Here is a 25,948-nt window from a genome sequence, read left to right as displayed (position 1 = left end):
AGATCAAAACAGAATTTTATCAGATTCAATTTAAGAGAGTTGCGATTTCATCTTGTTTCTTAATGGTCTCCTCTCCTCCATTGTTTTATCATGTTCAAGCGAGGTGAAGCGGCGCCCGCATAAGTAGAACTCATTAGGCAACCAAAGTGTGCCTAACTTGAATCCACACTTTACGTCCGAGAAAATTTTGAATCGACTTGACAGCATTTATCTACCGGACCGGGCCAAAAGGGAAAAATATAAAAGGAAAAAGTTGAGATCGAAGAAATTGATTATCCTTGAGATTGCATTTCATTGTCACGATAAGAATTGAGACTAGGATAACTAAGGTAGAAAATGTAAAGGGTTTGTTCGTAATGTCATAAATCTATTTGGTAAGAGATTGGATCTGATTGTGAATAACGATTTAATGAATAATAAAAAGCTAAAAGATAACTTTAAAAAGTGATGGATTTTATGGGTGGGCCATCTATTATGGGTGGGCCGTATATGTTGAGTTAAAGGGTTGTTTGTTTATTTTTGTTTCTATTCTCCAAATAAAAATTTATGTTCTTTTATTATGAGGAATAAAAAAATAACAAAACGCGTTTGTTTACACTTTTGTTCCTAACAAATTTGGAAATGTAAACAAGAAATAAAAAAAAAAAAAACTTGTTTCTTGTTCCTAACACTTTTTTGAAAAAACAAAAATACAAAAATACAAAAATACAAATCCCCGCAGTCAGGGAGTGGGTCCCCTCAAGTCGCCCCGGTTTACTCCCCGCCGCTGCCGACCGTACAATTTATAGGTCAAAAAAAAAAAAACACAAAACTTGTTTCTTTTTTTCCCCTTTTCTTCTTCTTTTTTCTTTAGCTGGCAAGGCTTGGCCTTGCCTTGGCTAGGCGAGGTTGGCCTCCCAAGCCGAGGCGAGGCCAAGTCTCACAGAGGCGAGGTTGGCCTCCAGCGAGCTCGTCGGATGTTGCCTAATTGGTTGCCAACTATTGCCGTGGCCAACGACCAGCCAAAGAGAAAAGAAAAGGAAAAGAAAAATATAATAAAATATTTAAAAATTAAAAGAAATAAAAAAATTATACAAGTTTACCAAACATGTTTATGTTTTTTTTTTTCTATTTCGAAATATAAATTTTATACAATTACCAAACGTATTCTTCTTTGTTCAAAAATTGTTCATCGAACAAAAATAGTTTTTTTTTTATTTATGTTCTCGTAACAATTTTCGAACAAATTTTACCAAAAAAATAATAATAATAATTTTCGAACATAAACGTTACCAAGTACACCCTGACTTGCCCATAACCTGTGAATATAACTACCTTTGGCAATTACTTGCTTTTCAATAAATAAAGAAACCTAGACTATGGCAATACACGGAGCAACCGTTGTCTATGGAGGTCGCCATTTAGGTGGCGACCTCCATTGAGCACATTGCTTCACCATGACAATCACCATTCACCACAACAGCGATTGCGTTTGCGCAGGGGTTGCGATGGACCATTGTGATCAGAAATAGATCTAACTCATGAGAGGACCCCCAAGCAATATCAACATGCGCTACTCATTACTATGAGTTGTGACCACCATAGAGCGGTCACCAGAACAAGAAGACAAATGGCGACGACTAGACCTGATCCCATGATTGCGACGATCAGACGACCACCGACTGGTGGTAGAAAACGGCACAACGGCATCGTCGATGGGCAGTAGGCACCCATGCTCCCTTAGTTTTCTAATCAGATCCTTATCCCACCCCTTGGGCCATGATAAACTGTCCAACTTCCTATGCGAACATATCTGGGTATTGAGGATATGGGTTTAGCTGAAAAGGGATTCAGCACATGCACATCCAATGCCCCGATCTCGGGGAAACTAACCAAGATACATCAATTGCCGTGCATCGCCCACATCGACGATGCTATGAAATTTGTGCAATTGATTATCATGAAGGTAAGAAACACTATTTATTGACGAGGAAGCTTTCATCAAACGTGAAAGAGACTGTGATGCAAAATGTACATTATACCTTAGTTTTGCCCCAATCATCGACTTTGAAATGTTCCATTTTCTTCACAATCAACATAAGGTATATGCACACACAGAAGTCGCTAGCAAAGCCATTCTGACCAAAACTTCATCTATTTCCCGAGTTATGTTAATGCCAAGCTACATCGCTAATTAGTTCAATGGCCATACTAATTATCTTGCCATTTTTTTGGGGGGGTTTGGTTTAATAATTGAATGCGGTTGCTTGAATTCATGCGTAAATTCATTGGGAGTGTAAGGGGACTTATATTGATATTACATGCAAGTAGGAAAAGAAATAGCTTGAGCGCAATAGCGAGTACTTTCCCTTCTTCTTCTTTTTTTATCAATAACACATGAAATTTATTGTATATAGAAAACAAGGAGAAAATTATCTCAAATGTCTTCAATTTACTATACTTTTACCAATTTAATTATAAATTGTTTAATTTTATCAATTAAATCATTTTGATAATTTACCAATCAAGTCAATTCAGCCAATTTTGGCTAAATAATAGCTAATGTTATCATTGACTGTTCTCATTGGCGTAATTAGCGCTGACGTAAATATTTTTAATAAATATTTTAATTTTTGAAATAGTTCTTTTGTCGTAGATCAAATCAAAATAACTTATAAGAATGTCAAACAATTTATAAATTATATTAACCATAAAAAATAAAAAAGACTTACGAGAATCAAATCAATTTCGAGAATATGAAGGTAAACTATTGTAAGATCATGAAGATGATGACTTTGATAGTTATCTCGACTTAAATAATTTTGGATGGTGCCCTGGGCCTTGGGGGGGATAACCTTAAAAAAAGCTGAGACGATGCAAGAATTCTGGCTCGTAAAGATTCTGGGCATTGCCGGCGACATACGGTAATAAAAGGGAGGGACAAGCAGAGATCTACGGCCGTGCGCCTGTTTCCTTCGTCTTCTCTTCTCTCCGCGGGATCTTGGGACCCGCCATTACCCAATTCTTCCAATTCGTCATTTTTTAATGATCGATCCCCAGTCATTCTTCAAGTCTCTCTCCCTCTCTCTCTCTCCTCACGGTCATCTCCTCTGCCTTTATTCCCTCGAATTCTCTTCAGATTCGTTGCTTTCCTTCAAATCCTCAGCAAACCCACCATTGCCACCACCACCACCGCTTCTCCTTTTCCAACCCAAAATCCAACCTTTACACCCACAATTCCTCCTCTCTCTCTCTCTCTCCAAGGTACTATATAAATAATCTTTCCTTGATGTCCTGCAATCGAGGATTTAGGACTTGGTGCCTTTCCTTTCTTTCTTGATTGAGCTTTGATGGGCGTGGTCTGAAGCTCGATTCCGGCGAGATTTAGAGCTTTTCTTCGGCGATCAGCGAAAAAGGTGTCTGGTTTACGTTGTCCCAGAAGGAAGGGTGCGGCATGGATAAGTACGAGGTAATCAAGGATATAGGATCGGGCAATTTCGGAGTTGCCCGGCTCATGAGGAACAAGGAGACCAAAGAACTCGTTGCCATGAAGTACATCGAGCGTGGTCGCAAGGTCCTTCTTTTAATTTCTTTTGTTACGTTTGATTTTTGCCTTTTTATGGAGCACAGTTTGAGAATCGTTCCTGAATTGCGGGCGCAGCCTCAGAAACTGTATAATCCCGGGACGAGTTTGTTTACTATTGGAGTTTTAGCGTCGAAGGAGGATTGATTTTCTATGGAATCACTTGCTGGTCTCGTCGATAACAGTAATCCCGTTTATTTTCCGGTTTCAGATTGACGAGAATGTGGCCAGAGAGATTATTAATCATAGATCGCTCTGCCACCCAAATATCATTCGCTTCAAAGAGGTCAGTACAGGAACAGGATTTGGAATATGACCGTGCCTTTGAGCTCTATCAGTTGTTGATGTTTGGAATGAATATGCAGGTGATTTTGACGCCTACCCATCTTGCTATTGTCATGGAATATGCGGCGGGGGGTGAGCTCTTTGAGAGAATCTGTAATGCTGGAAGATTCAGCGAGGATGAGGTTTGCTTTTTCTTGATCAGTGAAAAATCATAGTAAAGAGATTTCATGGTTTTCTTTTATTGTTTTGCAACTTTTTAGAGGTTGTGATCTGATATTAATTGCTGAGCAGATTCAGCACATACATTATTTATTACTGGTGGTGATCTGATATTCTTTGAAGTACTGATCAGCTTACTCTTTCTTTTCAATTGTCCAGGCCAGATATTTCTTCCAGCAGCTCATCTCAGGAGTTAGCTTCTGCCATGCCATGGTAAGATAAAGTTACAAACTTTCTATACAAGTGACGTCTTGGTATTCTCATTACTGTAGATTTCATCACTCGTCCTTTTTTCTCTTGTTCTTTAGCAAATATGTCATAGAGATTTGAAGCTGGAGAACACCCTCTTAGATGGAAGCCCCGCTCCGAGACTTAAAATTTGTGATTTTGGGTATTCTAAGGTACAAGGGTTAAGTAGTTTTTGCAGCATCTTTACGTTGGGTATGCAATATCTTTACAGGGGTTAGGCTGATCCGTCGACTTATAGTCTACCTTGTTAACTTGCCTTTAGTCTTCTGTGCTTCATTCAAGACCTAAATCCACAGTCGGAACTCCAGCATACATTGCACCTGAGGTTCTCTCTAGGAGGGAATATGATGGCAAGGTAAGTCATTTCATTAAAGCTGTTCGTCCGTTAAGTCAGCTTTGTACAATTGTGGCCTCACTCTTCTGCGATTTTATATGCTAATATTGACTTAAGCTAAGTCTGCATGGCCGTCCTTGCTACTTTATGTACATTTAAAAATGCAAAACCTGTGGTAGAACTATTTTGTTGACTGGTCAGGCTTCTCTAGATATTTCCTAGGCTTTTATGTTCGCAGGTGGGTTAAATGTATTTTAGGATTGGACTAATTATGTATTGTTTCTAAATTTGGGATCAGCAAGATGCTCTTTATTATCCCTCCGAGCTTCATTTTTGTCTAAAATTGTCAACCACCTTTATTTCATTGATATCTGATGTCTCATCTCCTACTGATGAGTATTCTATTTTTTCTTGCATCCCCGTCTAATAAAAACTTGAGTTTTGTGTAACCATGCCTAATGATTCAGCACACTCTATACACCCTTGGAATGCCGGTGTCCATGAGTTTGGGGTTGCACTCTTATCTAGCTGTCCTTATGAGTAGGCAATGTCAACCATTCTTTCACGGAGGTCGTGTTTACTATAAATTTGTGCTTTATCAGTTGGCAGATGTTTGGTCCTGTGGGGCGACTCTTTATGTGATGCTTGTGGGAGCATACCCTTTTGAAGACCCAGAAGATCCTAAAAACTTCAGAAAGACTATTAATGTGAGAATACACTCATATGGTTCCACTTGACCAATGAAGATGTTTTTTGTTTTCTGATTTTGTGCAGTTTTTGCCTTCTGCAGCGGATCATGGCTGTTCAGTACAAAATCCCTGATTATGTTCACATATCTCAAGATTGCAGACATCTCCTTTCGCGCATATTCGTTGCAAATCCATCAAGGGTAATCAAGATGTCAGTTTTTGAATTTTGTGTGAGACTGTGAGAGTGAAAATGAAGCAAAAGGATGAGTGCAAAATGAAGTCAGAAATTGTTCTTTTGGTGATTCATTGGATTAGCACTTAATTGCTAATAACTTCTTCTGCAGACAGTCATTGACCCATCCACATCCCCTGAAAAAATCGATTAGCTCTGTCTAGTATTTTTAGGATGTTAGATTAAGGAACATTTTAGTTTTGCTTGCATGGTCGACTTCTTATCTGTTGATGATTTCATTCTGCTTCTTTCCTTTTCTTCGAGGTTTAATATCCACAATTTCAAATTTTCGTTCTCGTTAGATAAGATTTACTGGGAGCCTGCGACAGCAACATTGTGCTCTCCCATCATAAGATAATTGCACCTTAGATCACTGGAGGCCCTCAGTAATTTTAAACTTCTCGGTATCCTTTATATATCACAATTGTGCCTTGATTCGCATGGGAGATTAATATTATACGTTGTGGGTCAAACGATTGGTTCATACATTCTCTTGTTTCCGGTGAAGCATGCCTTCCATGGCCAAGTGTGCCAGCTTATGGGACTGCCTTTTTTGTTATAGCATTTGTAGCACCGTTTCTCATGGTCTGTGTTCTTTTGCAGAGAGTCACCATCAGAGAAATCAAGTCTCACCCATGGTTTGTAAAGAACTTGCCGCGCGAATTAACGGAGGCAGCTCAAGCAAAGTACTACAGAAAAGAAAACATAAGCTTGCCGCGGGAATCAACGGAGGCAGCTCCAGCAAAGCTTAGAAAAGAAAACCCAAGCTTCTCCTCTCAGAGTGTCGGGGAGATTATGAGAATTGTGGAAGAGGCCAAAAGACAGGCTCCACCACCGCACTCCCGCAGGAGCTTCGGCTGGGAAGAGGACGAAGATGGCGATGCAAAGGAGGAAGATGCGGAAGAAGAAGAAGAAGAAGATGATGATGAATACGATAAGAGGGTCAAGGAGGTGCATGCTAGCGGAGAAATCCGCGTCATTTAATACATCCGTTTTTCTCTCAGTATAGGTCTATAAGCTATTGAATGGGCATCTATATAGACGAAGGTGAATGTTTGCATCTGAAGGAAGAGAGATGTCGGCTTGGCAATTAGATCCTGATGTCTAAGTGTGTGTGTAAATTGGTGGTGTTATGTAATGATGATTTACGCTGCTGGTTGCGTATGCGGTGGGTATGGAGGACATAAAAGAGTTTGTAAGCTTAACCTTGAAGCTGTGAGCTTGTAGTGATTTGTTAACAAGGCTAAATACTGAACGGCCGAGCGCCTCTTGCTGTTGCTATCATGGTTTTTCTTTCTCTAGAGATCCTGAAGAGCCATCCACGTGTGGCTAGCTGAGGAACTGAAGACTTTGGTGATTGCACAAGAAAACATGCGGTGGACAAAGACGTCGCTTTCTTTTCCGGGCGGGGGGGCCCTCCCTATTCGATTTGCTTCACGGGTTTTTGAGCAAGGAATTTGTTTGCTCTCGCCCCGCCCTCTGCCCAATTGCCCACGACCTGCAGTCAACCGTGGATGCTGATCGTGACATTCTCCTTTTCCTGTCCTTTTATCTTCTTTTTTTCAATTCATGCCCCGCATAAGCGTGATGCTTTTTGGTTCTCTCCCCCAGTCGGCAGTACCGGCGCTTCATCTTTGACCATCGAAACAGGAACGAACCTACACGATTCACGACCCTGTCTTTTTCGTGGTTAAATCAACACCACAGTGTGGAAAATGGGAGCATAGATTCGAAGGGCTTTAGAAGGGCCCTGCTCGAGCTTCGAGGATTCTTTCCACCGACGATGCTGTTGGAACGAACTTATAATACTACCCCTGATGATTTTTGCCCATGAGGCTGTTGGGCCGGTGATTTTTGCGGGCTTAATTCGTGTGGACTCTACTCCCGACCCATTCACAGATGAAGGACCCGATTCGAAGCCGGTCTAGCCTCACCGGCGGTGACGATATCATCGTCGACCAGCGGCACCAATGGCAAAGCAGCAGCTTGATAAGGAGACGGGCGGAAAAGTCAAGGCTCTTCCCCGCCTCCGCCCGCCCCGGCATCCAACCGTCAGTGTCAGAATCTAAATTGTTCATCTCTGCGTCATTCCTTCCGTTGCCTTTAAACCTTCGCTCTCTCTCTCTCTCTCTCTCTAAAATCGGATTCTCAGTGCCTGCATCTCCAATCAAATCCTAGGGCTCAATCAACCGATGCCACCATACCTTCGAGTCTCTAATCGCTGCCCGTGCGGTTGTATTTGCAAGCGACTCGTTCGTTGCACGTGCTTGGATTGTTGAGCTTCCCTTTCTCCTTGTGAATGGACCTGTCGAATTCTTCATCGACTCTCTCCCTGGGGTTTAGCCAGTTGCCCGATGATTCGGCCTCGCTCCAGCGCGACCGGAAGCAACCGATCCCTCTTCAATTGCTCGAGCCGCGGGCCCGAAGCCCGGAGAACAACGGCGCCGCGGCCGCGGAGAATGGAGAGGATGAGGACGACTCGGACGTTGAGGAGTTCCGCATTTTGGGCCACTGCATCAAACGGAGAAGAGAAAGTGAGCCGGCGTCTTCTTCCGCCAGCTCCTGTAAAAGGATTCCGATCGCTGCTGCGGATGTGGAGGAGAGAAGAGCTGCGATTAGGTCGTGGGGGAACGAATCGATTAGCGAGGCAGACCCTGATCTTTTCGAGATAATGGAGAGGGAGAAGAACAGGCAAGCCAAGGGAATCGAATTGATTGCCTCGGAGAATTTCGTGTGTAAAGCGGTTATGGAAGCGCTCGGTAGCCACTTAACAAATAAGTACTCGGAAGGGTTGCCTGGTGAGCGGTACTATGGTGGGAATCAGTACATCGATGAGATTGAAACTCTTTGTCAGGAGCGTGCATTGGCAGCTTTTGATTTGGATTCTGAGAATTGGGGAGTGAATGTACAGCCGTACTCCTGCACTTCCGCGAATTTCGAGGTTTACACGGGACTTTTGCTTCCTGGGGATCGGATCATGGGGTTGGATACACCGTCAGGTGGAAATACTAGCCACGGGTGCTATATGCCTGATGGAAGGAAAGTCTCTGGGGCATCGATATTCTTCGAGAGTTTGCCTTATAAGGTCAACCCCCAGACTGGGTACATTGATTTTGATAAACTTGAGGAGAGGGCAATGGATTTTCACCCTAAGATTCTTATTTGTGGGGGAAGTTCGTATCCTCGTGAATGGGACTATGGTAGGTTTAGGCAGATTGCAGACAAGTGCGGTGCTGTATTGATGTGTGACATGGCTCAAGTCAGTGGTCTTGTTGCAGCTAAGGTGTGAATTTTGTGTTATCTGTGTAGATTTTGCTACCTGCTTCTCATCATTGATACCTTACGTTTTATCTCAAGTCACAACGGCTATGGTATAACTTCCTTTGTGATTGGGTCCTTTGCCTTTTCTTATTTGTTCCTGGTCAGACCGTATGTCACTGCAACGCTTAATGAAAGTAATTTTTGTGAGCAAATGGTTTCTCGGTGGACCTTGGAAGTAAGGGACTTATTGTGATGCAGATACTAAATCAGTTTATTCCCTCCTTAGATTAGATTGGTGGGCGTAAAGTGATTCCAGTTTACCTCTATCTGATTTGTTGACTAACATCTGGTAATGGTCAACACAAGAGAAAGAACTATCACCTAGTAATGCAAGACAACTGCTCTAGTTACTTTGTCCGGCCAAAAAGCAACAGTAGTTACATTACTAGTAATCGTTACCTTAACAGTGTTATAAACACATCAGTGGAGGTCTTTAGTACCATCTGTCTTCTCTCTTGTTCCCTGATGCTGTTCCTGCACTGGAGATTGGAATCATTCAAACATTTACCCTTTTTGGACACGTTGCTTGGTACTCACCATTGTAAAACTAAATGGGTACTTGACAACGACAATTACAGGATCCTTTCTAGTACTAATGGGCTTGAATTTGATCTTTAGTGTAATTTAAATAAGATTCGCTGTGCTGGGTAGGTTCTGCTCACATTATTTTCATAACTAGCATGTTATGTTTCATTAAATCTTGGGGGGAAAGTGAAAAGGAAAATGTTGATATTAACTAACTAAAAGTCTGTCGTAAATTTGACAGGGGTGTTCCCCTTTCATGTGGCCATAATGGGGCATATCTTAAAAACTGTTGAAAAAATTTGACTAGAATGATAAAAAGATCAGAGAACCAAGTGGGAGGCAATTGCCCAACTTTATATTAGATTAAGTTGGCCCTTGGTAAAGTCCTTAATGAAGTAGGTGGTGTTTAGTTCACATCTGCCAAAGTCCAAGTTAACAATAGATAGAGGCTTTATTTGGTGAATTAAAGGAAAAAAAATGAATGGAAGAACAGGGAGCAAGCAGATTCAGGCTGCAGTACAAGTATTTTGTCTTGGAAAAGAAAGAAAATGCAAACAAAGTTGATAAATAGAGGGGATTGGATTTGACACGCTTTCAGTCTGTCTCTCTATAATACACTCATCCTTTTGTTATTGATGAATATTTTCAGTTTTAAGTTTAATATTACTAAGGGAAGTTGTAGTTATATTTGTGGCTGATGTGCTTTCAGGAATGTGCAAGTCCTTTTGACTACTGTGATATTGTTACCTCAACAACTCACAAAAGTCTTCGAGGTCCTAGAGGAGGTATAATTTTTTACCGGAAGGGTGCAAAACCAAGGAAAAGAGGAACCCCTCCACCTCAAGGAAATGAAATTGAGTACTACAACTTTGAGGAGAAGATAAACTTTGCTGTTTTCCCATCGCTCCAGGGAGGTCCACACAATAACCACATTTCTGCTCTTGCAATAGCTTTAAAGCAGGTAGCGACCCCAGGATTTAAGGCTTATATGCAGCAGGTAAAGAAAAATGCTCAGGCATTAGCTTCTGCTTTACTGAGAAGAAAATGCAGGCTTGTGACAGGAGGCACGGATAACCATTTATTGCTCTGGGATCTAAGGCCTCTTGGATTAACTGGTATGCTTCTATCTGTGAATGCTGTGTCTTATGTATCCATTTTCATGAAGATCAAGCAGATGTGAATGCTTGCGTTTGTATTTGTTTGCCAAATTCCTGCTTTACGTCTGTTGTCTCATTGATTTTTCATTTGTGTTATCCCAAGGATATCATTCTCTTAGCTTGATGGTGAAGCTGGTCTGCTTTTCTTTATATTAACATGTAATAGTCCTTAAGTGATTCATTTGTCAACTGGAAGTGACATCCTATTTGGCTTGAACAAGTTCATAAGTGACTCTGGATTTTATGTTGGTTGTTTACATTGTGACTAGGTGTCTCTGAATGTAAATTAAAACCCACAAACTTAGGGGCATCTGAATTTTTATTTTTATTTTCAATAAAACGCCTAATAGTATTAAGTGCTGCCATATTGTGAGATTAGAAATTAGATGGGGCAAAATCAGATACTTTCTAGCCCTTTTGCTAGAGTGGGCCAAGGACGGTTGAGAACAGAATAATTTGAGAATATTATTGTTCCCCCTTCTTGTTATTGAAAAGACAATTGAAGTCAACTTGTGAGCAACGTAAATCCTGTTTGGAGTAGCTTAAAATTTTTGGCTGTTTCTCTCTTCTGAGACATTGACTAGAACAAAAATTGTAATACTACTAAGGTAGTGACTTTCTTTTATGTATTACTGGCAAATATGATGCTCTTCTCCGAGGATCTGAGCGCTTGGTTAGCTGTTATTGTATTGTGTGATCTTGGCAATACATGAGAAGTTTCATCTTGAAACTTCATTTTCAATAGGGTTGGACACCACTACTGTTGCATCATGCTTGGTTTGATTTGTGTGCAACTTGTGTATCATTCATTGATCATCCCCATCTTGTTGTTGTGCTTGAATGTGGTTTCATTTATTGTTGGTTACTATTTGCTTATGCTCGTGGTCTACTCAGTAGTCACAAATTGATTTCTTGTTTCATAAAATGATTTGACAGGTGGGAACTATGAGAAAGTCTGTGAGATGTGTCACATAACTCTCAATAAGATAGCGATCTTTGATGATAATGGCACCATTACCCCCGGTGGAGTAAGGATCGGTGGGTAAATTTTCAAGATACTTAACTTTGTAAGAGTAATTTCTTTGTCATGCCTTGTCTCTATTTTGGTGTTCAGATTTATGGAGGAGTGACGCATTTGCAGGTACTCCTGCTATGACAACGAGGGGTTGTCTGGAGAGTGATTTCGAGATAATTGCTGACCTTCTTCTCAAAGCTGCCCAAATTGCCAGCACAATCCAAAGGGGGCACGGCAAGCTGCAGAAGGCTTTTCTAAAGGGTCTTCAGAGCAATAGGGAGATTGTTGAGCTTCAAAATCGTGTAGAGGCCTTTGCAAGCCAGTTTGCCATGCCAGGTTTTGACTTCTGAATGGTTCTATTGGTTTGAGGATGCTCTCTTAATGCAGCATCAAGCTGTTTGTAATGTGCATCGAGTATTTTGAGAATTTAGTTGTTTATATGTCAAATTGGTGGCACGGACATTAATGGTGCAAGATGTTGCTTGTGTCACTGCGGGAAAGAACAAAACATCAGGGATCTTTATATTTATCTGGGAAAGGTGGAGGTTTTGTGCCACGTGCATGAGGCAGAGGGAACTTAAAGATTTGTGTCGGCCAGTTGCAAGCTTTTGGCAGCCTCTGGTCTCTCTTTCCATGGACATTACACAGAGAGCAGAGGATTCCCAGCTTTACAGCCGATGCCTTACAACATTGTGGCCATTGCTTTAGAGGGGGATTGCGTTATGCTGATTTGTTTATATCGATGGTCCCTCTTTACTTCATGCTGCTGCCTCGTTCCTGCTGAAGTGGAACCAGTTCGCTGGACTTTTTGCTCCTTATGTATAGGCTTCCACGGTGTTGAATAAATTGATGGAGTAAGTTGGACGAATGAGTGGTGATTTACTTCTCAGAGCAATTGGGACCATGTAAGGTCAGCGTGGTAGGGAGAAGGACCTGTGAGGGCTGGGCCCTAGCTTTTTGTCTGGTTTTTGTCCGTACATTACGATTAGCAAGTGTAAACAGCTAAGGTTTGTACACATGACCTACTGGCGTTGAGATTTTAGCATATCGAAGCGGGTCTTTGTCTTTTAAAGGCAGTGACAGTTTTTCGATCAAAAAAAATAAAAAAAGGCAGTGCCAGTTTAATTGGCCCCCGCTTCCAGGTTGCTCCTGTAGGAGTTGTTTTAAAAGATTCAGTGCAGTCACCTTAAATATGACTTTGCAAATTCTTTTCCTCCTTTCTATTGTCTTGTCCTTTTTTCCCCGTTGATGAGATTGAGCAAAGAGTTGTCATGTGTATCGGTTGCATTTTTGTTTCAGCCTCTCCTTCGATTGTAAACCTTCCTGAGAGACTCTCTATGAGATTATTATAGGCAGTTTTAACAAGTGCGGGCACACGATATCATGGTTCTGCATTTCTTGCCTTATGCATTATTGGTTGTAACTGGCTTGCTCAGCTTATAATCACAATGTAACAAAAAGAAGAGAGAAGGAAAATGAGCAAAGCAGGAAGGGAAGTCTTTCGCCTGTTTTCGGTACCATCGACGTCAGTCCTGCATTGCACTGTTAGCCAAATAAGAATTGCGGTAGTACATTGCAGTTTGATCGCTCGAGTTGGATCTAGTAGCATTCAATTTCATGCAGTCAGTTGTTTGATGTGCAAGAGTCAGGTTTTTGGGCCCAGTTATTAACTATTTTTCACAATTACTAATTATTCCAATAATTTACCAACACCCGTTTGAAGAGCATAGCCTACCATTTTTTACATGTGATGACTTGTCATTTGACTCAGTCACTGACATTTATTTTATCGTGTTGTGGTTAATTAACCATATGTGAAGCTATAAAAATTTTGTACGTAATTAAGTAATGTTATTTAATAAATTTAGCATGCCGATATCTGACTCAATTAATAAGCAATTGAGGATAATTTTGGAAAAAAATTAATTGTGATCTCTACAGAGTAGGGATCATCTTTTTGGGGGTCAATTCTTTTTCACCCAAAAAGTGAAAATCTCTCGTCAAAAGTGTTGACAGTGGATTTTTTTTATCGGAAAATGATCTTGTGTTGATGTTGGATATAAAATTTACTTGATTGGAAATTGAACGAAAAATGACCAAACTTCACTCACTGATGGCAAGCAAAGGTGCAAAAGAATCTCTATGACATTCATGATAGATATTTATAGCCCACTAAAAATAATTGCACATAAGCACTTCCTACTTCTGACTCTACTATCACAACACATCTTTTGAGATTACAAACATGTTTTTTTGCATGTAGTTAATTATTATTCACAAGAAGTTATAGCTTCTAAAATTATTGAGATATCAACCGTCACTTAATATTGGTGGATCTGTCTGTTAGTGTTGAAATTGACACGTCTTACTTGTCTTCTAATTGCGACACTATACAAATGACAAGACATCAATGATCGATGTCAACTAATAATAATGCCTATTGATAATTTTTCTCATTTATTGTTGACAATCTCACTTGTGATCTATCCATCAATACATTTTAAATCAACTCCAATATTTATAAATGACCTCTCAAGTAGTGGACCAACCTTATCGCTTCTTGAAAATAAAAAATAGTCTTTTCTCTTGTGTATTCAAATACCCCTTTCAAAAAGGATTGAATGTTATTGGCAATCTCTCGATTAAACCTTTTTCATGCTTTACTTTTCCTTGTTTTCCTCGACACAAGTTGAAAACTTTCGCTCTGACGAGGTGTCCAATGTATCGTGTCATACATAATCTGTCGTTTCCCGCAAAGCAAATTTCATCGCATTGGCCTTGAGCCAGTGGCCACTTCTCTAAACGGACTAACGTGGCACCGTCTCAAATGGACATCTTTTTCGACCGAAAAGAAAAGAATATTTTCCTCTGCTTTATCCTCCAAGTAGGATTCGGACACGTGTTCGCATTCCAGAACAGTCGCCTTGGACAGGTATGTGTCCGAAGCGGCGAGTATAGAGCGGTCACTCCACCCTCGCGCGTGGTCTCCAGAGCTCTCTGGTTTTTCCCCAATGCGCTCGATTCGAAAAGAGACGGCGTGCGAAAAGTGGCCATTATTTTCAAACCCGGAGGGCGCGTGATCGTGAATTCCTCACGGCGAAGCGTCGCGATCGCCGCCTCCATCGTTTTCCAAAAACTCCTAAATGGGGACTGAAATTACACGTTTGGCCCTACCCATCTCGCCCTTGCTTTCTCTCCGTCTGTCCGATTTTGCTTTTTCACGATTTTGTAGAAAGAATATTGCGTCATCTTTCGCGGTTTAAGTCGTCACTGCTAAAATTTGTACAAGGAAAGTGTAATGCTCTGTACGAAATTGATTCTCAAAGCAATGAAGCGATGATATTCTCTTATTCGATGTTGGACGGGTTATTTATTTATTTATACACTTATGATTACGATTATTATTATACTATTGGATCTTTACCTTAATTTGATGGTGCATTATTTTTGGGTCGTGTGTGAATTTAATTTATTAAGCATCATTGCATTTCATTCTTTTGAAGTATAATAATTTTTCCCCAAACGAAGGTTATTTATTTCACATATCTAGCAAAAAAAAAAAAATCACGTAAATGTGCTCGGAAGTCTAGGTGCTTGGTATTAAATAGAAGTTAGGAATCAAAGAAGTACAGCTAAAAGTAAAGTCCCAATTGGAATAAATTTTTTGATCTAGTTCTAACTAGTATTAATGACGTGCCCTCCCAAATTTTGAAAAGGATAGAACTTGTTTTAAGTTTTGGGAAATTATATAAAGTTACGTATGATCTTATACGGTAATATTTGAATACTTTAAGTACTTTCATTTTTAGAATGTCAAACTGAATTAAAGGTACAGGTGTTGCAAATTAAAAATGGAAAAATTAAAAGTGAAATGCTCTTTTAAGAGGCACTTATCTTTCAAATTAAAGAGTTTGAGATTTTTCTCGAAACGAGAGTAATCAGTAGTATGAGAGGGAGTTTATAATTTTACGCATGTGATGGAGAGCTCGACTTTTTTTTTTTTTTTTTTTAATGTTTTTTGTACTGAAGCTCGACTCTAGTTGAGGAGGGCAATCAACGCACTTTTGCAAAGACGCCATTTAATTGAAATGGAATATTATAATATTTACTGGGTATTTGAAAAAAAAAGTATTAATATGAAATCCACCTAGGTGGTGTTGCTAATATTATAATCGCGGGGTTCATGAGCGTGGTGGCCGGCTTGCGGGCTCTAGGTTCTTCTCGCCTACTTTGTTGGCTTTCGGGATTTGATTTGAAAAACCTCATAATTACCATAGCCTTCAATATTTTATTTGGAACCGCCTTACTCGATTTCTTAAGATCTGTTTGGTAATATTTATATTTCATAAAATAATTTATTTTCATAAATAGTATTTTTTATTTCTATTTCTCGAAACAATTTATTAGTAAAATAGTGCGATTGGTAACTATATAAAATCTTTATTTCCGGAATAGAAAATGAATATGAATACATCTGATACGATTTACAATTTTTTATTATTATTCTTCCTTATCGTTGCCTCTAACTGCCACTACCATCGATTGCTGATCACTTCTGATTATCGTTGCTCATCGCTAATGACTACCAATGACACCGCTTGCTTTGGTTGTTGCTCACCGCCCATAGCATCGATCTATTTGTCGTCAACTAACCGCCGACTATTGTCGATCGACCGATGATTGCCGATGATTGCAAACCCATTGCCCATTGCCGCCAATTGCCATTGCAAGGTTGGCGATCATCAATCGGTCGGCGGCGATGGTTGGCTGACAACGGCAGTTGCCAAACAACTGGCGGTAGTCATTGGTTATCTAACGATAGTGGTTGGTAAGATAGTGGTCGGCCGACAATGGCGACAGTGGTAGATGATGTTCAGTGGTGGTTGGCCGATGGTAAGCAGCAAAATGGGGTGATGATCACAGAATAAAAAGAAAAAAAAATAAAAAAAAAAAAAAAAAGAAAATTTATTTGTAGAAATTATTTTCGATAATAAAAAGTTATTTTATTTATTTATTATTTTTGTTTCAAATTTATTATTCGGCTACTCTTTTAGTCTTGAGAGTAAAAAAATTAATTGACGTTAACAAATGAATTTTGTTATTTTATTAAATAAAAAATAAGAACAAAATTAAGAGAAATAAAATTATTACGAAATGAAGCCTCGGTATTGTATAACTTCTAAAGCACGTGTTGCCAAATATAAAAGCCACGACGCTTTGCGACACGCCGATCGCGCAATCCGGATAACGTGTTTTGAATTTATGTCGGCCCTGGCGTTCGAAAATTCGAGCAAAAGCTGCGCGGGTCCCGCGTGCTGCCACGTGGGCTGACACGCCGCAGAGTGCCATAAATGTTCTTTTCCCCCTGCTTTGTCAGAAATAGTTTGATCTACTCTTTTTATCGCGAGGCCCAAAATCGTCAAAAGCTGTGGGGAATGGATGTCCGCCACGACAATCACATGTGGCTTTGGTAAGTAACAACAGGCTTTCAAATCCGGACGCTGATTGACCATTACTTATACCTGCCCCTCCTCCTCTAGTCTTCCTTTCTAATCGTAACATCACATGATTTTGCAAAATCAATTGGGCCCCATTTGAAATGAATTTTCGCTTTTCGCATCTTGCTTAATTTGAATTTTGCGTGTAACTCGCTCTGACCTTTTTCCTTTTTCTTTTTTTAATATATACGAAATCTTCAAAACATTTGTAATGTTCAAAAGCCGACGCGTAAGTGTGCACACCACATTTTTCATGATTTTCTTTTAATTTCAATAATGTTTTGAATTTCAATGGGATATTTTTTACTCTTGTTTAAATTTAAATGAGCATCCTTCGATCTTCGAGACACAATTGTCCGTGGAAGGAGATGTCAATTTATTTATTTATTTATTTATTCATATAGTTTTAGAGTTGATTTAATTAGAAGGTGAATGATCGTGAATTGATTTAAGAAATTAATCTGCCTGTTTTTTAAGGTTGTGCTCTCTTACACTCCAAGCACTCCTCATGCAAAGTCAGAGGCGGCTAGTTTATAATACAATTAACTCCCACATGGATCAAGACATTTAACTATTGTTTTTTTTTTCCATAGATTGGGGGAGGGGGTGGGGCATGGAGGCGCGTTCTTTGACTTGAGTTTTTCATGGAAGACATTTGCATACTCTCGCGAATCCCCACGCGATTGACGAACCACATCGGCATTCCATAACCTAGATTATTACCATATTCTATTGCAGTATCAATGTGAACATCATCATGCGTGCTGGAATGCAAAAGGGCTAGATTCATTGCTCGGCAGGTACCATAGATTAGACAAATGCCTACATGTTTTGGTCGGTTTGCATATTCATGGCCAAACTCCTCCTATCCCATTATCCTATTCTCACACGATTTGTGAGTCAATGTTTATAAAGATTCCAAATAGTCGTTACAATATTATGAGTAGATTGTTTTTTTTTTTTTTGCCATGATAGGAACAATAAGTCGAATGGGGATGTGGGGATGTTGTGCTTATAACTTGCATCTAATAAATTTATAGTGAGTCATGCTCAACGATGATCATGCTCATGTTTGAGCTTGTGAACCGAGTGATTATTAATTGGTGTTTTGATGATAATGACGGTAGCGAGCGAATTAAGAATTCAGGCATCCCCCGTCTTTCCGTATCACTCGGAAATAATTCAGATTGTGGAGAAAAGAGAACCAAACTTTAGAGGGGCTAATCAAGAAAAGCACGCGAACCAAAGGAGAAAGAAAACTTACCCACCTCAAAAGGAGGAGTCTACCTTATAGCTAAAGTGGGAAGTGAGGGAGGGTCCAATTCAATGCCCTTTTCTATTCGAAAAGTCGAATTTGACAATCGCAACCTCACCTAATCATTTAGAGCAAAGCAGCCTAGAGAGAGAGAGAGAGAGAGAGAGAGTGGGAGTCAGAAAAGGGGAGGGGGCGTGGGGCCCACGCGGGGTTGGAAGCCCAAAGCGATGAATGAATGAATGATGATGATGGGCCGAGACGGAGACGGAGAATACGCGCAAATGGTGTGGGAATGTACCGTTGGAGCCGGTGGAGGGGGCTGCGCTGACGTGGAGCGGTGGAATAAAGCGAAGTGAATTGCACCCCCTACGCAACCGAACGCTCCCACCCCAACACGCTTCTTCTTCATCACATCACTCTTCCCCCCCTCCCCTCCCATTCTCTCTCTTCCAGTCCTTCTTCCTCTTCACATTTCCAACCTTACCAAATCCCCAACCAAACCCTCTCCCCGCTTTCTCTCTCTAAACTCATTCATTCTGAAAGAAAAAGAGGCTTCCTTCTCTTCTCCACTCGACGACCGAATTCCTCTTCTCTTTCTCCTTTGTTTAATTCGATTGGCTTGGCTTTCTCTCCGTTCGAGATCATCATCGTTCGTCGTCGTCGTCGTCGCGGTCGTTCCCGCTTTAGGATCATCGGCTTCGATTTTTGCGCTTTTCTCCCCCCATGGAGACGCCGGAGAAGCGAGTCGCCGGAATCGCTCTGGATTTCCCGGCCACCGTTGAAGCCGCCTCGGAATCCTACTCCTGGCCTCCTAGGATTCCGAGGCGGCTCCGCAGAAGGCTTCTCGCCGAGTGCAGCAAGTCTCCCACTTCCGTGGAAGAAATCGAGGCCAAGCTTCGCGATGCTGATCTTCGGCGACAGGTTTTAATTTCGCTGTTTCTCTCGGTCTCTCTCTTTCTTTTTTTCGTCTGTTCTTTCGCTGGATTGCGTTCTCCCTCGATATTCAGTCTTACTTCGACAGAGATTATGGACTCGTATGGACTCGTCTCCATCGTGCTTTTTCAGACCGAGAAAATAAGCTGATTGGTTGAGGGTTTCGGACTTTGTTAGATTTTTGACTCGTTTCTCTGCTTCGTAATATTTTCCGGACGTATCATATCGAGACCTGAATAATTGATATTGAATCGTCGTCGTCGGTGGCTGCAGATGGATAAAGTCGGTTTTTTTTTTTTTTTGGTGTTCTGTTCTCTGTTCTTGTCACGTATGGGGCTAGCATAAATAATACCTTCTAATTCGTCAGCTTTTGTCTCGTGAGAAAAGATCAAAGTCTGTCTCCAGAGGAGTCCTTGCTGTTTTTCTTCCGTGTATGCAAATTTTTAACTCTAGCATTCATCGGTAATCAATCAAGTCTAACGCTGGTGTGTCTCGTTGGTTGTTGTTTTTTTTTTTTTTTGCCTAAAGCAGCTGTTAATTCCTGGGGATTTTCCCCTTGCAACGTTTGTTTTTCCTGGTTACGGTAATAGAATCATTATTTAACCGGTTTTACATGTAACATTGCAGAATTCTACCAAATTTAGTCTTCCCTTTTCTGGACTGAGTTTTCTGCATTCTGTAGATGAATAGTCGAGTATATGAAAAGCCTTCATTATATTTGCTGGTCTGTTTGAGCATTCCTCATCCTCTCCGTTGCTCTATGTACCGACATGTATTATTTACACGTGGGATTTCCATAATTAAGCTGGTTGTTCTGCAAGTTTTGTGGATCTTAGTTACTTTGATCATGTGTGGATGCGACCTTGGCTCAACCTACCGTTCGCCTTTCTGTTTTCTTTTTCAGCAATTCTATGAGAAATTATCGAGCAAGGCTCGCCCAAAGCAGAGAAGCCCCCCTCGAGCCTCCTCCAATGAGGAAGACCTAGGTCAACGACTGGAAGCCAAGCTTCAAGCTGCTGAGCAGAAGAGGTGAAAATCCTATTCCATACCAGTGATTTTTGTTGGTTGCCGAAGATTAGAGGATTGTGATGGTTTGATAATTGTCATCATAGTTGCAGGCGTTTTTCTATATGGTTAGGGTTCTGTATCTCTGATTCGTGAAGATGTGGTTGCACTTATTCAGATATCTATATCTGCATTTTATGAGTCGGTTTTGTGTCGGGAAGCCTATTTTGATTAGTACTACTTTTAGATTTGCTTCTAGTTGGTTTTGGAGACTGCCTGATGATTAGTTGAGCTATTTTCCATGTCTTGTGGATGCCTATCTGATGTCTAGGATAGCACACTAATCCTTTAAGGTGCTTTACCTCTTATAACTTGATGATGTACTTCATGACAGGTTGAGCATGTTAGCTGAGGCTCAAATGCGCCTTGCTAAATTGGACGAGATTAGGCAGGCAGCCAAAAATGGGGTACAGCTGCGTCAACAAATGAAGCGAGAGAAGCTTGGCTCAAAAGTTGAAATCCGATTTCATCAGGCACAGGTGAATAGGATGCTTATTCTCAAGGCTTATAAACAAAGAAGGGCTACTATAAGGGAGAGGTCATCCCAATCATTGTTGCGGAGGATGGCACGTGAGAGCAAGTATAAGGAGCGCGTACGTGCTGCGATCAACCAAAAGCGAGCGGCTGCAGAGAAAAAGCGTTTGAGATTGTTGGAAGCAGAGATGAAGAGAGCACGTGCTAGAGTATTGCAAGTGCGAAATGTAGCAAAGTCAGTGTCTCAGCAACGTGAGGTTGAAAGGAAGAAATTGCAGGACCAGCTGGAAGATCGGCTGCAAAGGGTATATATGCATATACTTGTACAGTTTGTGCTTTTCATCTTTAAACAGTTAAGCCGCTGGACTTTTTCCCAGCTTTGCTCAGTTGCATGACTCATGAAAAATCCATGGACAGGCTAAGAGACAAAGAGCAGAGTATCTGAGACAGAGAGGAAAGCTGCATGACTTTGTTAAACCGAGCCAGAGCATAATGCTAAAGCAGGCCGATATCCTTTCCCAGAAATTGGCAAGGTAAGTAAAGCTTAGCAGTCGCCTGGTCTGTATGCCCACTGGATTGTTGGAGACTGTTGCTTGAAAATTAATCACCATGCTTGAGACTTTGGTCATGAATGTCCTCACAAACCTAATTCAAGTTAGCTAGGCTCACTTTTTATTGATACGTTTAGGTGCTGGAGGCGTTTCCTCAAAGTCAGGAGGACAACTTTCGACTTGGCGAAAGCATACGACATGCTTGGGATCAACGAGACACATGTGAACTCGATGCCATTTGAACAGCTAGCTATGCTTATTGAATCTTCTGATACAATTCATGCAGTTAAAGCGTTACTTGACCGGTTTGAGAGCCGGTTAAGGGTTTCTGGGTCTGTTGCTGCTGCCAACCAGAGGTCCAGTGTGGGTAATATAGATCACCTTCTCAAACGAGTGGCTACACCTCGGAAGAGATCCAGTGCTAGGGTTTCAACTAGGGGCAAAGAGTCTAAGAAAATAGGTTCTCGTAGGGAGGTAGCTAAAGGCCCAGCGAAAATGTCAAGATATCCAGTGAGAGTAGTTCTCTGTGCGTACATGATATTGGGCCATCCAGATGCGGTGTTTAGTGGTCAGGGAGAGCGTGAGATGGCTCTTGCTATGTCAGCCCAAGAATTCGTTCGAGAATTAGAGCTGTTGATAAAGATCATATTGGATGGGCCAATACAGAGTTCAGATGAGGAGTCTGACTCTGCCATACCCAAGCGTTGCACCTTTAGGTCTCAGCTTGCAGCTTTTGACAAAGCTTGGTGTGCTTATCTGAATAACTTTGTGATATGGAAGGTCAGGGATGCCAAGTTACTGGAGGATGATTTGGTAAGAGCAGCTTGCCAGCTCGAGCTGTCTATGTTGCAAACCTGTAAGTTATCTACAGAAGGAGAAACTGGTGTGCTTACTCATGACATGAAGGCTATTCAGAAACAGGTCTTACTTCTCACAACCATTCACCGTTCATTGATGCAATGACTTAAAATTTCTCAGCAAGGCAAACTTAAGATTCAACATTAATACTTTGTTCTTTCAACTGAAAATTCTGTTTTCATGTGGCGTCATGACCACAGTAATTCAAAACTAATTATTGTGACAGCATAAACATCTCTATCATGGAATATAAACATTTGTAAGAGGGTGCCAAGTTGTTTGGCGGTTTTTACGTAGAATTTTTCGTGTTTTTTGTATTAGAAATGAATAAATAGATGGAGAAAATCATTTTTATCATATTTTGAATGGTATCATGTTTTCTTCGATGCAGGTTTTTGAAGATCAAGAACTTCTGAGGGAAAAGATACAACATCTGGGTGGGGATGCTGGGATTGTGCGGATGGAATGTGCTCTTTCTGAAACACGAAGCAAATACTTTCAAGCTACAGAGGAGGGAAGCCAATCAGGTTCACCGATGACCAATGTTTTCTCTCCAAGCTCTGCTAGCTCCTCTGATGGTTCCTCCATTGCAAGCAATGAGAGAAGGAAATTGAGAGAGGACATTGAGAGGCCAAACCGTGTTGTTCGATCCTTATTTAGAGAAGATGTAACTCCTTTGCCAAATGAGTTTGGTTCATTATCGCTGGAATCTGATGCTCAGACAGGGACTTCTGGCATACAACTGGCGACCGAGAATGAAGTGATTGTGAATGCATTACTCCATGAGCAGCGTCCTATTCTTCTAAATGGTTTCAGCACCAAAAGTGATGATGAAAATTCGATTAAGGTCGGTGGTCAGGCCCCAACATTCAGCTGTAGTGTCATGCTTTCTAGATCTACTACCATTTGAACTTTTATACTGTCAACTGCAGTTATGTTAAAACTGTCTCCTGCTGTCTCCTGAAAGCAGGGAAAAATTAGACAGGCAATGGAAAAGGCTTTTTGGGATGGCATCATGGAGTCCATCGAAGGGAATGACCCTCAGTATGAACGTGTTGTTCAGCTTGTGATGGAGATGAGAGATGAAATATGCGATATTGCTCCACAAAGCTGGAAGGAAGAGATCACTGAAGCAATTGATTTGGACATTCTCTCTCAGGTTGCCCATTCTCTTTCAGTGATTTGATCTCCTCGCTCCTGTAAAGTTTCTTTCTTATCTGAGCAGATTGTAATTTGTGAGTTGCATCAGTAATACACTCTGATGAATTCATAATTAATTATATGTTACTTTCTGAGTAGTTAATGTTTACCTGATTAGTAAATCTTGATGGTATACTTGCGCATGTTGCACTGATTGTGCAATCAGTACAAATGACAATTTATGGTTTTCTTGTCTTAGGTTTTGAAGTCTGGTAACCTGGACATTGATTACCTGGCAAAGATTTTAATGTTTGCACTGGCTACTGTGCAAAAGCTTTCCTCTCCGGCTAATGATGATAAACTGAAGATCAGTCACCAGCAGTTACTGAAAGAACTAGCTGAGATATGTGAAGAAAGAAATGACTCAAAGAATCCACATGCCATTGCCATGATAAAGGGTCTGCGATTTGTTCTGGAACAGATTCAGGTGCCCGTTCTTTTGATGACGTTGCTTTTTTGTGCAGCATCTTCATCTTTATGCTATTCTAATTTGATTGAGCTCTTTCGTGGTGGATGGGTAGTAACAGTTTAGAGATGATGAAAGATTGCTGTGCCTAATCCACTTGCTGGATTTTTTCTTTCTTTTCAATCCCCAGTTATAGTTCAGTTGGTTGGGATTGTTCGTGTAATCTCATCTTTGTGAGAATATTAGATTTTAGATTTGGTAGGTTGAATCAATTAGTTGAGTTGTTTTATCTAGATGATGCTTTCTAAGGTTGGAAAAATAACCCATTGTACGCATGATTAGCCTAGTTTGTTTTTTGTTATTTGGTTCATATATGGTGCGTAATAGCCGGTATCAGACATATTTGACTTTGGTTGTGCTCAGCTACAGAAAACTCTTTTATCTTCTTGGCTTAACATGTGACTATAAAGATGAATTACTTTTATAGGCATTAAAGCTAGAGATTAGCCAAGCTCGCATCAAAATGATGGAACCTATACTGAAGGGACCTGCTGGATATGATTACCTGAGAAATGCTTTTGCTAGTCGTCATGGACATCCTTCGGACGCCCTCACAGTTCTGCCAATTGCTGTGCAATGGCTCTCATCTCTGAAGAGCAGCATTGATCAGGAGTGGCATGAGCACACCACGTCACTCTCATCATTGTTGAGCCAGGAGAGTTCATCTCAAGGCTATACGCCTCCCACAACCCTCAGAACTGGGGGAAGCTTTGTGGTGAAGACAAATGACAATCAAACTTCTCTTCACCCCAGTGACTCTGGAGACAAGACAGGTATCATTGCAAAGTTAGCCATAATACTTTTTGATGTTGCCAGATCTGAGATTTCTGTTAATTTGTGCACCAGGGAATCAAATCCAGGCGTGTAAGGGAGAAAGAGTCGACCTGTTGGTTAGAATCGGCCTATTAAAGTTGGTCACTCAAGTATCAGCTCTAACACATGATGCCTTGCCAGAGACTTTCATGCTTAACCTTCCTAGGTTAAGGGCTGTTCAGGCTCAAATGCAGAAGATTGTGGTAATTTCTACGAGGTAATAACTCAGGTGGATCTTACTGTAGAGTTGGTATTTACACATATGTGACGAGAAATAAGGAATGGTATGAGTTGAAGTTGATGTTTACAAAAATTTGACGAGAAATAAGGAATGGCGTGAATTGAATTTCTCCATGTGTTTACTCGCATAGGTGTGTTTTTAGCTTGTAAAGGATGTGCTAGCAATTGTGTCCTGTATCTGTAGGCTGCCATCAGCCATTTATTGAGATGCCTGTTAAACTTACTTGGAAATTACTCCTGCATTGCAGCATTCTTGTTTGCCGACAAACCCTTCTCAGCGAGCGAGTAGTAACGAGCGCGACAGACATGGAAGGCATATTATCAGACTGCATTCAGAAAGTGATGGAGCTTTTGGACCGTGTTGAAGATGTTGGTATTGAAGAGATTGTCGAAGTTTTGAGCAAGTTCCCAGTGAATGGTGAAGAAGCTGTGGATACCAAGAGTCACCAATCGAGGAAAGTGGTCATGGCTAGAATGCTGGCAAAGAGCTTGCAGGCTGGGGATCCTGTTTTTGAGAGGGTCTCACATGCTGTTTATCTTGCTGCGAGAGCAGTCGTGCTTGGGGGGAATGCACCCATTGCTAAGAAATTGGCGGAAATGGCATTGCGGCCAATTGGCGCTGTCGTGCTTACTCCAAGGGTGGTCGAAGCAGCTGAAGTTTTAGCAGTTGCGGCCTCTCTGTCGGTGCGTGTTCACGGACAGTGGTACGGTTGTATTGTTGATAGTCTGTAGATGGTTCTTGTAAAGAAAGGCATCATAGGACACGATGCTGTAAATAAGCATAGCCATTTATTCTTATTTCTGTACAGCTTGGATCATGAATTGTGCATTAGGTGGATATAATACTGTCGGGGGGTGGGTTTCAAATGTAATTAGGGATTTAGCGTGTCATTTCAGTCGGAGTCTGAAACTTTGCGACAGAAAATGGCGATGTACTTCATGTTCTTTAAGTATTCTCTGTTTTTAGTAAAACTTTACCTAAATTATCTCCCCTTTTATCGCAAAAA

The 25,948-nt window shown here is 40.9% G+C and overlaps 3 protein-coding genes across 3 annotated transcripts; all 3 read left to right on the top strand.

Annotated features, from left to right (window-relative positions):
- The first annotated feature begins 3,029 nt into the window (after positions 1–3,029).
- Positions 3,030–6,854, top strand: LOC104419976 (serine/threonine-protein kinase SRK2A). Its single transcript, XM_010031823.3, has 9 exons — positions 3,030–3,553; positions 3,774–3,848; positions 3,928–4,029; positions 4,226–4,279; positions 4,375–4,467; positions 4,578–4,670; positions 5,252–5,356; positions 5,440–5,538; positions 6,174–6,854. The coding sequence occupies exons 1-9, from the start codon at positions 3,434–3,436 to the stop codon at positions 6,552–6,554; spliced, it is 1,122 nt and encodes a 373-aa protein (XP_010030125.1). The 5' UTR covers positions 3,030–3,433; the 3' UTR covers positions 6,555–6,854.
- A 480-nt stretch (positions 6,855–7,334) lies between these two features.
- Positions 7,335–12,781, top strand: LOC104419975 (serine hydroxymethyltransferase 7). The gene is made up of 4 exons (XM_010031820.3): positions 7,335–8,853; positions 10,126–10,531; positions 11,510–11,611; positions 11,715–12,781. Exons 1-4 carry the CDS (start codon positions 7,870–7,872, stop codon positions 11,936–11,938), a joined length of 1,716 nt encoding a protein of 571 aa, XP_010030122.1. The 5' UTR covers positions 7,335–7,869; the 3' UTR covers positions 11,939–12,781.
- A 5,961-nt stretch (positions 12,782–18,742) lies between these two features.
- Positions 18,743–25,932, top strand: LOC104419974. Its single transcript, XM_010031819.3, has 11 exons — positions 18,743–19,262; positions 20,179–20,303; positions 20,674–21,118; positions 21,231–21,346; positions 21,502–22,285; positions 22,614–23,069; positions 23,193–23,381; positions 23,622–23,849; positions 24,316–24,661; positions 24,735–24,918; positions 25,190–25,932. The coding sequence occupies exons 1-11, from the start codon at positions 19,065–19,067 to the stop codon at positions 25,671–25,673; spliced, it is 3,555 nt and encodes a 1,184-aa protein (XP_010030121.2). The 5' UTR covers positions 18,743–19,064; the 3' UTR covers positions 25,674–25,932.
- Positions 25,933–25,948: the final 16 nt, after the last annotated feature.

The sequence above is a fragment of the Eucalyptus grandis genome, chromosome 9, assembly GCF_016545825.1.
Source record: "Eucalyptus grandis isolate ANBG69807.140 chromosome 9, ASM1654582v1, whole genome shotgun sequence".
Taxonomy (NCBI): domain Eukaryota; kingdom Viridiplantae; phylum Streptophyta; class Magnoliopsida; order Myrtales; family Myrtaceae; genus Eucalyptus; species Eucalyptus grandis.
The sequence above is the reverse complement of the archived record's forward strand: the minus strand, read 5'-3'. Positions and strand labels throughout refer to the sequence as shown.

Excerpts from the sequence above, each read along its gene's own strand:
- LOC104419974 (XM_010031819.3), top strand. The coding sequence starts at position 19,065 with ATGGAGACGCCGGAGAAGCGAGTCGCCGGAATCGCTCTGGATTTCCCG. Across the intron at positions 19,263-20,178 it reads ATGCTGATCTTCGGCGACAG|CAATTCTATGAGAAATTATC; the intron begins GTTTTAATTTCG and ends TTTCTTTTTCAG. Across the intron at positions 23,070-23,192 it reads ATGATGAAAATTCGATTAAG|GGAAAAATTAGACAGGCAAT; the intron begins GTCGGTGGTCAG and ends TCCTGAAAGCAG.
- LOC104419976 (XM_010031823.3), top strand. The coding sequence starts at position 3,434 with ATGGATAAGTACGAGGTAATCAAGGATATAGGATCGGGCAATTTCGGA. Across the intron at positions 3,554-3,773 it reads ACATCGAGCGTGGTCGCAAG|ATTGACGAGAATGTGGCCAG; the intron begins GTCCTTCTTTTA and ends TTCCGGTTTCAG. Across the intron at positions 5,357-5,439 it reads ACTTCAGAAAGACTATTAAT|CGGATCATGGCTGTTCAGTA; the intron begins GTGAGAATACAC and ends TGCCTTCTGCAG.
- LOC104419975 (XM_010031820.3), top strand. The coding sequence starts at position 7,870 with ATGGACCTGTCGAATTCTTCATCGACTCTCTCCCTGGGGTTTAGCCAG. Across the intron at positions 8,854-10,125 it reads GTGGTCTTGTTGCAGCTAAG|GAATGTGCAAGTCCTTTTGA; the intron begins GTGTGAATTTTG and ends ATGTGCTTTCAG. Across the intron at positions 11,612-11,714 it reads CCCCGGTGGAGTAAGGATCG|GTACTCCTGCTATGACAACG; the intron begins GTGGGTAAATTT and ends ACGCATTTGCAG.